The 12,763-nt window shown below is 40.8% G+C and overlaps 1 protein-coding gene across 1 annotated transcript in view; it reads left to right on the top strand.

Moving 5' to 3' along the window:
• The first annotated feature begins 2,266 nt into the window (after positions 1-2,266).
• The window catches only part of TBC1D8 (TBC1 domain family, member 8 (with GRAM domain)), a 35,942-nt gene continuing 25,445 nt past the window's right edge, over positions 2,267-12,763 (top strand). The window contains exons 1-4 of the mRNA XM_009698367.1: positions 2,267-2,367; positions 2,996-3,108; positions 7,419-7,537; positions 9,342-9,570. Coding sequence (XP_009696669.1) covers positions 2,267-2,367; positions 2,996-3,108; positions 7,419-7,537; positions 9,342-9,570 — 562 coding nt within the window. The remainder of the gene's footprint in view (positions 2,368-2,995; positions 3,109-7,418; positions 7,538-9,341; positions 9,571-12,763) is intronic.

Genomic DNA, 12,763 nt, shown 5'->3' with positions numbered 1-12,763 from the left:
GTGACCGGCCGCTGACTGGATTTAGCTCCGTTGACCGCAGCTCTCTGGGCCCGGCCATCCAGCCAATTTTTTACCCATCAAAGAATTCACCTATCTAAGCCGTGAGCAGCCAGTTTATTTAGGAGGTTGCTGTGGGAGACCATGTCGAAGGCCTTTCTAAAGTCTAGGTAGACAACATCTACAGCCTTTCCCTCATCTACCAAGCAGGTCACTTTGTCATAAAAGGAAACTGTTGGACAGGAGGAAACTAAAAAGGTGAATGGAGGGACTGCTGCATGTCCTGCAGCGATGGCGGATAGCTTTGCTGAGGAGTGGGATGAGACCCAAACATGGGGACGGGACCCACCGTTGGTGCTTGCTCGACTTTAGCGGTACTTGCTTTTGTTTTCCCCCTCTTTCCTTATGTCCCTTCTGGAGTAACCCCACCACAAACCCTCCTGGCAGAGGTAGGACAGGATGGGACCCCCCGTCATCCACAGCGTTGGCTTAGAGAGATTTAGGTGTGGGGTTGCTGCGCCCTTGTGAAGCCCTCAAAGGGATCTTCTCTTTGGATCTTAGTTCTGTCTCCTCTTTGTCATCCTTAGTTAATATTTTAGCTATGGGCAGTTTAGATGAGGGAGGTGATTTTTTTTTTTCTTTGCACAGTTGGAGGAAACTCTTTACTAGTTGGTAAGCAAAATGGAAAATGTAAGCAGAAGTAAACAACGAGAAGAGGAATTGCTTTTCTGGTCACTTCTTCAGGAACAGAAAAAGGAATTCATTTCTGCACAGGCTAAGAAATAAAAACAAAATTTTGCAGCTACTTCTGTGCTTTCATGCATTTTTTTCACGATTTCTGAAAAAAAAGAGTATTTAACAAATCAAGTGTTCATGAAGCATTCTCTTGGGATTTTGGTAGCACTTACTGTTAGTTGACTTTTTTCCATGGCTTTAGTGAAATGAAAAAGAAATCCTTCTCCTAGATCTATCATCAGGGGAAATCATACACTTCATCAGTTTCTTCTTCTTTTTCTTTCTTTAATGTCTCAAGTCTTTTGAAATTTGAACGTTAAACCCTATGTTTGTTCTCTGCATCATTTGATGCTATCTTACTGGCTTTAATGCAGCAGTTTTGAAGACCACACACTGAAGTTGGTGCTCCGTTTTCTGTAAACACAGAAACAGAGCTTTTATGCTTCAATGCTAGCTTTTATACTTGAATGAATTTTTGTGTCTTTTTCTTGCAGTTACAGGAGAGCATTTATCATTTTCTGATATTATATGTATTATTGGTCTCCAAATTCAGGTCTCCATTTTAAATAGATGGGTGTAATATCTGGACATGTATTTAGCCGAGAAGCAAACTGGTACTTAATCTCACCTTACAGTTTTAAAACATATTGTGTCCAACTTCTACTTGGCTTTGAAAGCGTCATCAGCAGTGTGTGTGAATGCACGGAGGAAGTACTTGATGTAATTTTCTTCGCTCTCGGAAGGTTTTTAATGCTGTTGCATGTGAACTTCTTAGACTGCCTAGACCAGAAAGTGGTTACGCGGCTGCTTTGTTGTGCCGTACTCAAATTAATTAGTGGTGGTTTGTTGTCTAAGTGAGAAGGCTTTTCAGATGAGAACTTTGTTGGTCTGTTTTTACTGTTTCCATTAATCACTTAGGTGATGGACTGGAGAATGCAATTATAAAAACTGCATGTGGTGCCAAGGGCCGGCAAAACTTTTGGAGGAGGAGAATGGTCCCTTTTGTGTTGGGTTAATGGTGAAGGAACAAAAATACAACAGGTTGGAAAAATGAAATGTGCAAAGGGAAAATGTAATATTGCAGAAAACTTCCTAGGTACTCTAGTGACATAAAGAAACACGGTAAAGCCATTTCTCGCTGTGTGCCATCCCTCTGTGTAGGAGGCTGTGTCTCTGCAGGATGTACGGTACAGGGGAACTGCACATAAAGCTGCTCCTGAGTTGCTCTTTGTAGGTGCCATAAACCAATTCTGAGTTACTTTAATATGCCAGCTTCACAAATCATGGCACTTGGATAACTTTTTCATGCATAACTTGGTTCTGCCTGCTGGGTGGGGTGGGTGGCGAGGAAGGCCACCAACTCCAGCTGACCTCCAGACTGGAAAGGCTTTTTTGGGGGCAGCAATTGCTCCAGCTCTCCGAAATGAATTTCCCTGTGTTTATGTCAAGAGCTGATTTACAGTGGGATACTGCTGCAAGCTTTCTTGGATATGGAGGTGTGCATGCAAGATACAGGAGGTGATTTTCCACTCTTATGGCTGAGACTTCACTAGTAGCGAGTGTCACACTTAAAGATAAGCTGGAGAGATACCAGTTTAAGCTCAAGAACAATGAGCTGTTTGAAAAATATGACCCGTAAGTAAGAGATACGGTCATTGGGGTTTCTTTAGAAGAAGAGAAATCATTGAAGGGTGGACAACCATGATGATGCTTTTTCAGTATGTCAAGCATTAACATCAGAAATGCCTGTGGCCAATTACTGTCTGTGTTCTGGGGAGCAGGATTAATTTTCAGCAAGAAAGTTTTAAGATTGTGGCGGTTGGCTTGTTTGGGGTAGGTTTTTTTTCTGTAGGAATACTTAATGAAGCGGCTAGCTGGGGAAGTTGTTGCATCTTGGTTGTGGGAGGTTTTGAAGAGCAGGTTAGACAAACACCACTTACAGCATGGATGTATTTATCCAGCTTCAGAGTGGGGCTGGAACGGTAAGTTCTTAAGGTGCCCTCAGGTCTTTCCACTTCAGTTCTGTGGTTATACACATATATATGAAGCAAAACCAGAAACGCAAAGAACTTGATATGCTTTTGATCTTCTAATCTGGTTTGCCTTTCGCATTTTGAGGATCTGTAAATCGCAGCCTAAAATAGGGGAAGAATTGTTATCGTTACGTTCTGTATTTTAATTTTATGGCTTTAGAGGTGAAAAGACTTGCAGGCTACAGAAGTGAAAACTGGTGCTAATTCTCTTTTCCCCCCTTTTTCTTTGCAGGTCGCTTGGTTGGTGCCCTGGACGCCGTATTAGACTCTAACGCACGCGTCGCTCCCTTTCGAATTTTACTCCAAGTTCCAGGCTCACAGGTTTACTCTGCCATTGCATGTGGTGAGTTATTGAACGGATCAGAAGTTTACTGGGCCATAGCTATTGGTGAGTCACAGACGGAAAACCCCAAACCGATTCTGAGCATGGTCAGTGTCTGCATGTCCAAGAAGCTCAAGGTAACCCCAGCTAGTAGTGTGTTTGTGGAAAGCTATTGCCTACAGCTTGTTTAACAACCAAATTAACCTCTGGTTAAAATCCTAGATAGGAATTATGAAAAAGTGTTGACTAGTAACATTAAGTTTCTATAGAAATCTGTTTTAGCTGAAGGTGTTTTGTGTTACTTTTCTGTCCCTTGCAAAGAAGTGTGGTTCCATTCATACGGATATCTTTTCCTACAGTAGTAGTAGTTCCTTACAGCAAGAAGCTACTTAGTCTAGGCTTTCACCCATCTAGTCTTTCGCTTGCTTACTGTGAAATGTCTTACTTTGTTGTAATGAAATATAACTGGAACATTTGGAAGATGCTACGTGATTTAGGAGGTAAAGTTGTCAGAGAGGAATGTCTAATTGCCTGGTCTGCTGTGCACTGATCCCTTTTGCAGTGTTTCTGCAAGCTCTGAAGGTCGAGTTCATCTTTAGGAAAGTGATATTGATGTGAATTGCAGCAACCTTGCCGTGGCACAGTAAAGGGCATCCAAATGCGCCTGTTCTGTTCATCCTGCTCTTGCTTGGCCAGTCTGCAGGGCTGTCCTCATCCCTTCTGCTCCAGTCTATTAAATCCTAGCATTGAAATTTACAGCGGGTTTTCCTTTGGGAATGGTTCAAAGCAGCGCCAGGGGAAGTGTAGACTTGGCATTAGGAAGCCATTTCTTTATGGAGAGAGGATGGTCAAACCCTGGAACAGGCTTCCTAGAGAGGTGATTGATGCCCCAAGCCCATCAGTGTTTAAGAGACACTTGGACAATGTCCTTAATCACATGCTTTAACTTTTAGTCAGCCCTGAAGTGGTCAGGCAGTTGGACTGGGTCCCTTCCAACTGAAAACTATTCTATTCTTATTCTAGGCTATTCTTTCCTTTCTTACACAAATCAAACCATGAAATAGTTAGCTAATGTAAGTGTTGACATGTTGTTGATAGTGTTTGACCTAGTAGTCCTTTAAATGGAAGGGGCAATCTATATATTTGCCCCCTTCCTCTATACAAGCTCATTTGGCATTTCTTCCTTGGTTTAGCAGAGATCCCTCTGCCTGTTCCCCATTAATACTGGGAATTTTTCCTGGTGCCAGATGTGTATGAAGAAACTTGTGTAAAGTCTGTGCTATTTTTGTTGTGGCTAGGTTTTCTTAATTTTGCAATTGCTCTATGCTTTATATCCGTACTCCCCTCCTTTTTATATTTAAATAATGCCATCTCATGGAGAAATTTAAGAGCTTCAGGCTGTTACAGTCCTCTGATGAAGCCAGGTAGCTTTCACTGGAACAGTAAGCTCAGTGTTGCTGTTGTGGGCTTCTTGATCATTTGAATATATGTAATATTCCTTTCTGGGGCTGATCCTTGCCCTATGCACACTCTTACTGCCCGCAGGTGGTTTTTTTTGTGTTAAAGGAACTACAGATCAAAAAGTTGCCTGGTTGGAAAGGTTAAGGATTTTGCTGAGATAAACTGAGTTGATTAATGTTTTCTAAAATTCTCTTTGGCTCTTCTGAATGGGTGCTCAGCCCTGAGAAAATTTATAGTAACAGAGCGGAAAGCGGAGGGCTCTGTTTTGTATGCTGCGTGGGTAGGACATAGGCGGTTGCCAGAGCTGCACAGAAATTAAGAACCATCATAGCAGAAGTTGTTTCTGAATAATATCGCTGCTGTGAAACCCTGACGTGAGTGTCCAGGGGAGAGCTGGCACTGGCAATAGGAGTCAGAGGAATGGCATCGCCCGACCCTTTTCTTAGAAAGCTGGCGGACTTGCCCTGCGCAGAAGCGGCCGTCGCTGCTCGCCGAGCTCTGCCCTGGCTGAGCGCGGTGCTTCGTGCGAACACAACGTCCAGAGTTTTGTTACTGGATTTGGAAGGAGCAGTGAGTCAAATTAAGGTTCCTGCTGTATAGCAAGGAGAAGGAGCAGCTCCAGAAGCTCCTTCCAGTCTCCTGGTGTAACTTCATTAGGGATAGCCATCATGTTGTTAGGCAGTTAATTAAAATAACATTTTTTTTTTTTAATTGTTTGTTGGCAGTCTTCTGTTCCAGGAGCTGTAGGCGTAAATGATAATATATGCATAAGGGTCAGATCTGCATTACAGACTTTTGCAAATCTCCAAGGGCTGCTAGGAAGTCTGGTCTTTGCCCAGCATGGCTGTTCTGCCAGAGATGTTTTAATCCAGATGGTTAATCATGTTATATCAGTAAAGGGGGGGCAGGGGGGGAGAAGGCTAACCTCAGCCCTAGCGTAGAGCCAGTTACGATTTTCCTTTCAGAAGGCTTGTGTGCAAAACAGAAACCCAAGTCACAGTCGAATGGCGTAGCTTTTGGGAGAGGGAGAGCAAAGGGATCAGTGAGAAGTGGGTTTAGAGAAGAAATTATGAGGAGTGAGGCAGTGGTTAGATTAAATATACATTTGGCACAGGCACATGAAGAAGGTGGGTAAAAAGGGGAATAAAATGCTGTACGGAGCATCGGCACAGAAAGAGGAATAGCGAAGAGATGGGCAATGCTTGGGTCAAATCACAGAATGACTCTAAGCAATGAAATGGAAATTAGAAATAATGAAGGGACCTGAAAAGCTGAGGAGTTGGCTTGACCAAATGCAAGGGGCAAAGAGATCTTTCAGTATTTGAGCAGAATCCCTGGAGATACCTGAAGGCAGGCAGGGAGGTTTGCAGTAGCCCCCCCAGGCTCCGAGCGGTGCGGATGCTGCTGCGAAAGGCGTCTTGCTCACGGCTTAGTTCACAAGAAGCAGCCCACCAGCCCTCCCATATGGTTGGTATCTTTTCGGTTGCTCAGAAATAAAAATTCAACGCAGTATTTGCTTTGTGCAGCCATTTCAGTATAAAATGACTGTATTTCTGGTGTCTTAACCATTGGTATAATTTGTTTTCTTTACCTAAAAGGCATTTAAGTGTGTATTCTTTTGTGTTTGTGGGTTTTTTTTTTTTGTATTTAACCTTGATTAATGATATTTATGAAGTTCTATCACAAGACCTTCCTGTCAAGGAAGTTAAAGCTTGGAAAGTTTCCCTGCCAGTTGGCATTCTGCATGGAAAATAGAGCGGAGGAAAGTGGAAAATCCTTAACTAAATTTATCATTTTTTTGTTGTGAGGCAACGTGACGCATCTCTATACACACAAATGAAATCTTGAGATAATGGGTCTTCTATTTGATATTAATTTTATTATATTCATTTGTGATTTATATGTCTCTTACATCCAACTAGTTCTCTCTTTTCTTCCACTAGCAAGGCATTAGGAAAAGCAACTTTTGCTGCCTTTTTTACCTACAACATTTAATAACTGACCAGTAAGATCTGGAGGGGCCAGATTTTCCCCTGATTGCCCTGTGTGTTGCCTGTCTTGCTCTGACTTTTCTGTCATCGTGTGATGCTGCTACAGTTCAGTTTCAAGCAGAAAGAGTCAAAGCAAATAGGTGGTGACTGAAATACTATTTCTGGAGTTAGTGTGAACACATTACATTTAAAACAACAACAGCAAAACCCTCAAATAAATCCTTAGAGAAGGAAGCCTTAAAGATTTGAAAATCTGTATTTGTCGAAGATTTTCTGTTCATTGTATTTCTTCATCAAACTGCAGAAATGTGCTCTTGTAGACCTTTTAGGTGTTGCTGAACCAAACTCTTACATTTTTAGGTACTTTAATTATTCTAGAGAGCTTTTCAAATAGGATGCAGATTATGACCGTGTATATTCCTCTGAAGGGGTGTGCATGTGTGTGTGTGTATGAGTGTGCGTACCGAGGGAGGGAGAAAGGAAGATCAGGGACTTTTGGGAACAGGACGTAAATCAAAGGTTTCCAGTGGCTGCTTAAGGAACGTTGTGTTAAAATAAGCTGCAGTCTAGCAGCTCAAGATGAAGTTTTGCTGTTTTTTCTGCTTTGACTTTTAATGCAGCATTTGCTGGCTGAGAGCATTTGAGAAGATAGAACTAAAAGCACTAAAACTGATTCTCTAAAACAATGAGGGTTTTGTTTTTCTCTAACTATACTGCTATGAATGGGACCTATTTGACCTGTTTGCTACCAAGAATTTTGAGGTTGAAAGTTTGGTTTCTCATAATGAATTTATGAAATAGTGTGTTTTATTACTTTTTTCTTCCTTTCCATTTTATTTGGTAGGATGAGTTTCAATACACTACTTTTTGCTTTTCTAGGTGCCACTGCAGAGGAGATAAACCAGCACTGGGAATGGCTGGAACAAAACTTGCTCCATACTTTGTCTGTGTTTGACAACAAAGAAGATATTGTTAGTTTTGTCAAAGGGAAAGTGAAGGTAAGGAAATGTTCTTACTTTCACCCTTCCCTGCCCAATTACATGTGATTTATTCAAAATAATGTCATGAAGTTGTTGTCATTCTGATTTGGTTTTGTCCATCTAAACATTATTTATTGGTTTTCTGTGTGGTGCTTGCACCTGATATGGCTGGCATCTGTGCACCTTTACTCACATTTCCTTGGAAACATCTCAAAACCAAAGTATCTATTTTAATTTTTATCCCACACGTCGCTTTCCAGCCTCACTGTTCTTCTTTTCCCTGAGATGTGCAGCTGAGCTTTCTTCAGCATCTGCTTTCAGTTCTTCCACCTCTCCAAAACATGCTGTATCTTTCCTTTATCTCAGCTTTTCCTCTTTACTACATTTCTCCTTCTATTTCCAGTGCTTTTCCTAGCTTCCCATCAGTTTTTCCTGCCTGTTTCCATACTCCTATCCCTCTTGATGGGGCTCAGAGGTGTCAGCAGGTGATGGCCACAGTGCCTGAACTTGCTGCCAGCACACCTGTGCCACCGCCACAGTCACAGGGACAGGGGACAAGGCCCTTGTGCAATGGCACCGGCACGGTAAGGATCTGGCAGGGAAACTGCCGGTGGCTTTGTAGGATGTGGGAGTCATGGCCGGGCACTGCAGTGAAGCTGCTGGCTGGCCACAGGGTTGCAGAAAGGAGCATCTTTCTGGAAGGTGAAAGAATTTTAAAAGTAAATGAATTTGGTGACTGAAGACCAGATTTAAAATAATAACGGCATGTGCGGTAAAATTTAGAAAGCCTGGTGTCCTGAGCTCTGCTTCTAGTAAAATACAGGCTCCGAGAGGAGCTTGGTGCTGGCTGGTGAGGGCACAGGTCTGCTGGTGACTGCTGTACCTCAGGTCCTGCGGCAGGCTTTTCTTTGCTAAGGGCTTTAGTGAGGTGCTCTTTCCCCCCAAACCCCATTTTTTGGTCTGGAAAATTTGTAGGAACATCATGTTTTTGGTGAATTTCAACCCTGCTGCTGTGATCTTGGTGGGCTCTGAAGCTGGGGAAGAAGGAGAGGAAAAACATCACTGTGCAAATCTTAGTTTTTATCCTGCTTTCTTAAAAAAAAGCACTTTATCTAAGTGCACTGAAAGAGTCAAATACAATTAATCTCTCTTGATAGCACTGTGGCAGCCTGTTAGCACAGCACATATTTAAAATTCTTCAGGTATCATTAGTTTGTGTTTTGGACTTTTGGCATATGGGGACTGCTTGGTAATTGCAGATTATACCAGGTGCTGCAACATACAGATTATTTATCTGAATGGTGTGATATATGCTTAAGTCTTTTGTTGTAATACCATTATTAAAATTCTGAACACTTAATTATATTTGTGTAGATGTTCTTGAAACCATGTTTTTAATGGTTCCAAGCGTGTTACAAGTTACTGACACATCTCACTGCATTACCTCTTCATGGGAAAATAGTACTGGTCAGTATAAACTATTGTTACTCTGCCTTTACTCTGTATACACCAAATAACAGCAATTGTAAGCTGTAGTGAAACTGTGAATATATGATTCTACCATATTCACTGAAAAAATGATAATGAAAAAAATTATAATTAAAAAAAAGGCCCCCCAAAGTCTTGATTTGGAAGCATTCAAAATGTATGAGAGACGCAAACACCGCAGAAATGTCTCCATTTGTGTAAATTACAAATCAACTTGAATTTCTCTGTAGGAAAGGATTGCCTTGTTAAAATTTGAATGGGATACCTTGTAGCAACTTACTGGAGTGTGAATGCAATAGCTTTATCCTGATATATTTTGTTGTTACGGACTCAGGCGCTGATTGCGGAGGAAACAAGCAGCAAGCTCGCCGAGCAGGAGGAAGACCCCGAGAAGTTCCGAGAAGCCCTTGTGAAATTTGAATCCAGATTTAATTTTCCTGAAGCAGAGAAGTTGATCACCTATTATTCCTGTTGCTGTTGGAAAGGAAAAGTTCCTCGGCAGGGCTGGCTTTATTTGAGCATCAATCATCTCTGTTTTTATTCCTTCTTCCTGGGCAAAGAATGTGAGTGTAAATGCGTAAGAAATCTGATGCTGAGGAGAGATATAAATATAGCTATATTTAAAAGCAGGAATAGCTAGAATTTTTATGAAAAGCCTCGTTTGCTTCTGAAGTTTAGTTTCTGAGTTTTTTTGTTTCAGCTGAAAGATCCTGTTTAACTTAGTTTTCACTTCAACCTTTATGTTTAGATTTTAGAATGAATCCAGTAATAAAAATGAGACTGTGAGAGCACACAGACACACCTGCTATCTGGTTCTTTTTCTTGGCATGGTGAAGCAGCCTTAAAATGTCACAGACCTCCTACAGGTTCTGAAATAGAGACTTTTAGTGCCGAAAACGGTGAGTAAGGACGGGTCCCTCCCACAAGCAGGGAAGCGGAGTCGTCATTGCCAGGCTGGTGGGGCCAGGGATGCTGGAGTCCAGCTGCCTGCCTGAAAATAGCCCAGGAAACATAAAAGGGCTGTGCCCTGGAGAACCAGGTGAAAATTGAGAGTTTTTAAGGGAAAACAACAGCAATTTAGGGATTTCTTTGTGTTTCTGAATAGCAGTGCAGGAAGGTCACAAGAAGTGTGTCCTCGGGTTTTTAGACCTTCAGATGATTCAGCAAGTTTTAAGACTTTGGTCATGGTGTTCCTCTACAGAGGAGGGGTCGTGCAATTGTGGAAATCTGTCAGAATAGATATTAGAAGGTGAAAATAAATGTAATAGACATGAATGCGGCCATTTAAACTCTACAGCATTTCACTAAGATTGTGCATGAACTATAAAGATAAGATAGATAGTAAGCGGTAATTTCTAAGACTTAAAACATACAAAGACATGCTTAGAGTTAGAAGTCCTTTTTCCCTTAGATTATTTCAGGCCAGTTATTTTATCATATCTGCAAAAGGTGGCGGAGTTAGATTTAAAATGCTGATAAGTTTGTTATTTGTTCTAAAAACCAAAGTTGAGTTTTGCTGGGAAGACTAGAATGGAGTCGCTTGATACATACTAGTTATCCGAGTTCTTGTTTAATCTCCTTGCTTTCTGGTTAGTATTAAATAATATCCTTTGTCAGTCATTTCTTCTTGCTATCATTGCAGCCTTTCTCTCATTAAATCTGAGATACCCAGTCTGCCAAAGCACAGAAAGCAAAAATGATCCTTATTAATGACAGATAATGAGGGAAGGAGGAGGGAGAGAGAAAAACCCTTTGTATTGTTCCAAAAATTTTGTTTATGCAGTACCAGAGATCGTTAAATGATACTGAAGACGGCATCACGCTGTATTATTTAAGAAGAAATCACTTCTCATCTCTTCTAATAATAATTCATTATGAAAATACAAAAACCTCACAAACAACTACATATTTGCAACTTTTCATTTTGACCATGGAAAATACAGTGTTCATGCACTGTTGCAGGCAGTTGCATTGCCTTTGTGTTCCCATGCATTTGCATGGAAATGTGAAATAAACCCCTGAATTTTCTTTTGGTTAAGGTAGCTCCCTAGCTCAGTGGGAAGCATTATATCTCGAAATGCTTCCTACTTCCTTCATTCTGATAAAGCAGATTGCTTCTGTTTCAAAGCTAGTATTTTGTCACATTTATGAAATACTTGTATTACATTGAATAATCCAGACTTTACTATAGTTCTGGTTGTTACTGTTTGAGAAGCTTATGCTGGTTATATGTAGAACAAGTGATTCATTGTCTGTTTTTTTTCAGGTGGCAATCACAAATTAAATCTGGTTAAATCTGGTCTTGAAAATATTGCGAAGAAATCACCTTTATTGCATTCTTCAGCACAGCGCAGGGAAAACCCCCAATATATGAGTTGCAATAAAAATAGTTCTTAAATATGTTTTATCTCTATAAAAATCCCCCCCCCCCCTCCAAATTGTAGACTGAAACCTCTTTATAGGCAAAGCATTAAGTCTTCTGCTTCTGGCAAGTCTGTCCCCTTCCCCTTGTTTTATTTTATGTTGAAATGACCTGGAATGCAATAATGGACTTTTCAACTTCTCATAAAATTAACTTACGGCTTAGGCGAGGATAAACTCCGTGGAACATTTTTTCCAGGACAAGTCGCCTTTTATCTAAGCCTTGAAGTATTTGCAGCATTTCAGAGGCTTAGAACGTCAGATTTCTCGAAAGGGTGTGCCAAGGTTTCTTCACATTTTTTAATTAAACTTGTGTTTTTCTCAAACTTTGAAGTCTTTGTAACCTTTCGTCAGTAGTTTGGGCCCCTTACAGTCTGCTGTGCTGTTTCTAGAACCAACACTGGAGAGCCTATGTGCTTCCAACCTGTGTGAACAATAGTGCTATTGCTACAGCACTATTTAATCTTCCTTCCCTTGGCTGTGCCTGTAAAGATGATTTTATGACCATTTGCAACAGTTTGTGCCTGTTGACGCAGCTGTGCTTTATTTAAGTAAGAAAAAATGTAATCTGCAAATAATCTTGACAGCTGTGGTTCATGTAGTACAGAAAACTTGCTGAGGGTAGCTCCTTAGGTAATTAATGATCGTGGATAAGTGTCATATATATATGACAATGTTTGTTATTACTGCCTTTTTATTGCTTTATTGGCATCAGGAGACCAGCTAGGGATGTTAGGGGGTGTAATCTTGATGTTATTGGCACAGAGAATCCTGGGAAGCTTCCAACAGTTGTTAAGAAGAAATTTAATCTATTTTAAAGTCCTTTCCAGCCTAATTTTTACCAAGAGATTCGTATGAGAGAGGCAAGTAACATCCTGCAGTGGTTATCTAAAATAAGCTGATTCTGTTTGCCATTTGTATTTATATGATTCAGCCGTGTTTAAGTATAGAGAACAATGTCCTATACTTTTTCTTTTCTATAAACAAGTCTGACTACAGTTGATGTTTAGGGCAAGAATTGCCTGTGTGCCTTTTCAGTAAAAAGTAACCAAAATGGGAAGATCCCAATGCCTAGGCGGCTTTTTTTTGAATGCCCTGTTAATATTAGTAATTAAACTTTATAAAAATGTCCATGTGCAAAAAGCTTCCTTTTGTATGGGAGCTAGCTTTATTTAAAAAGTTAAAGTACTGCGCATGTGATTGGTTTTCCACCTGCCTACAGTTTTATTTCTGGGAGATTGCAAAGCCTTTCCCTATTGTCTTTGTACTCTTGAAACAAACTGTTTCTTCTGATCGTGATGAAGCAAGCTGTGGAAGTGGCTTGTCAAGGCGCAG

This window comes from Cariama cristata, unplaced genomic scaffold (assembly GCF_000690535.1).
Source record: "Cariama cristata isolate BGI_N322 unplaced genomic scaffold, ASM69053v1 scaffold30434, whole genome shotgun sequence".
NCBI lineage: Eukaryota > Metazoa > Chordata > Aves > Cariamiformes > Cariamidae > Cariama > Cariama cristata.
This window is presented reverse-complemented; position numbering and strand designations above follow the sequence as displayed.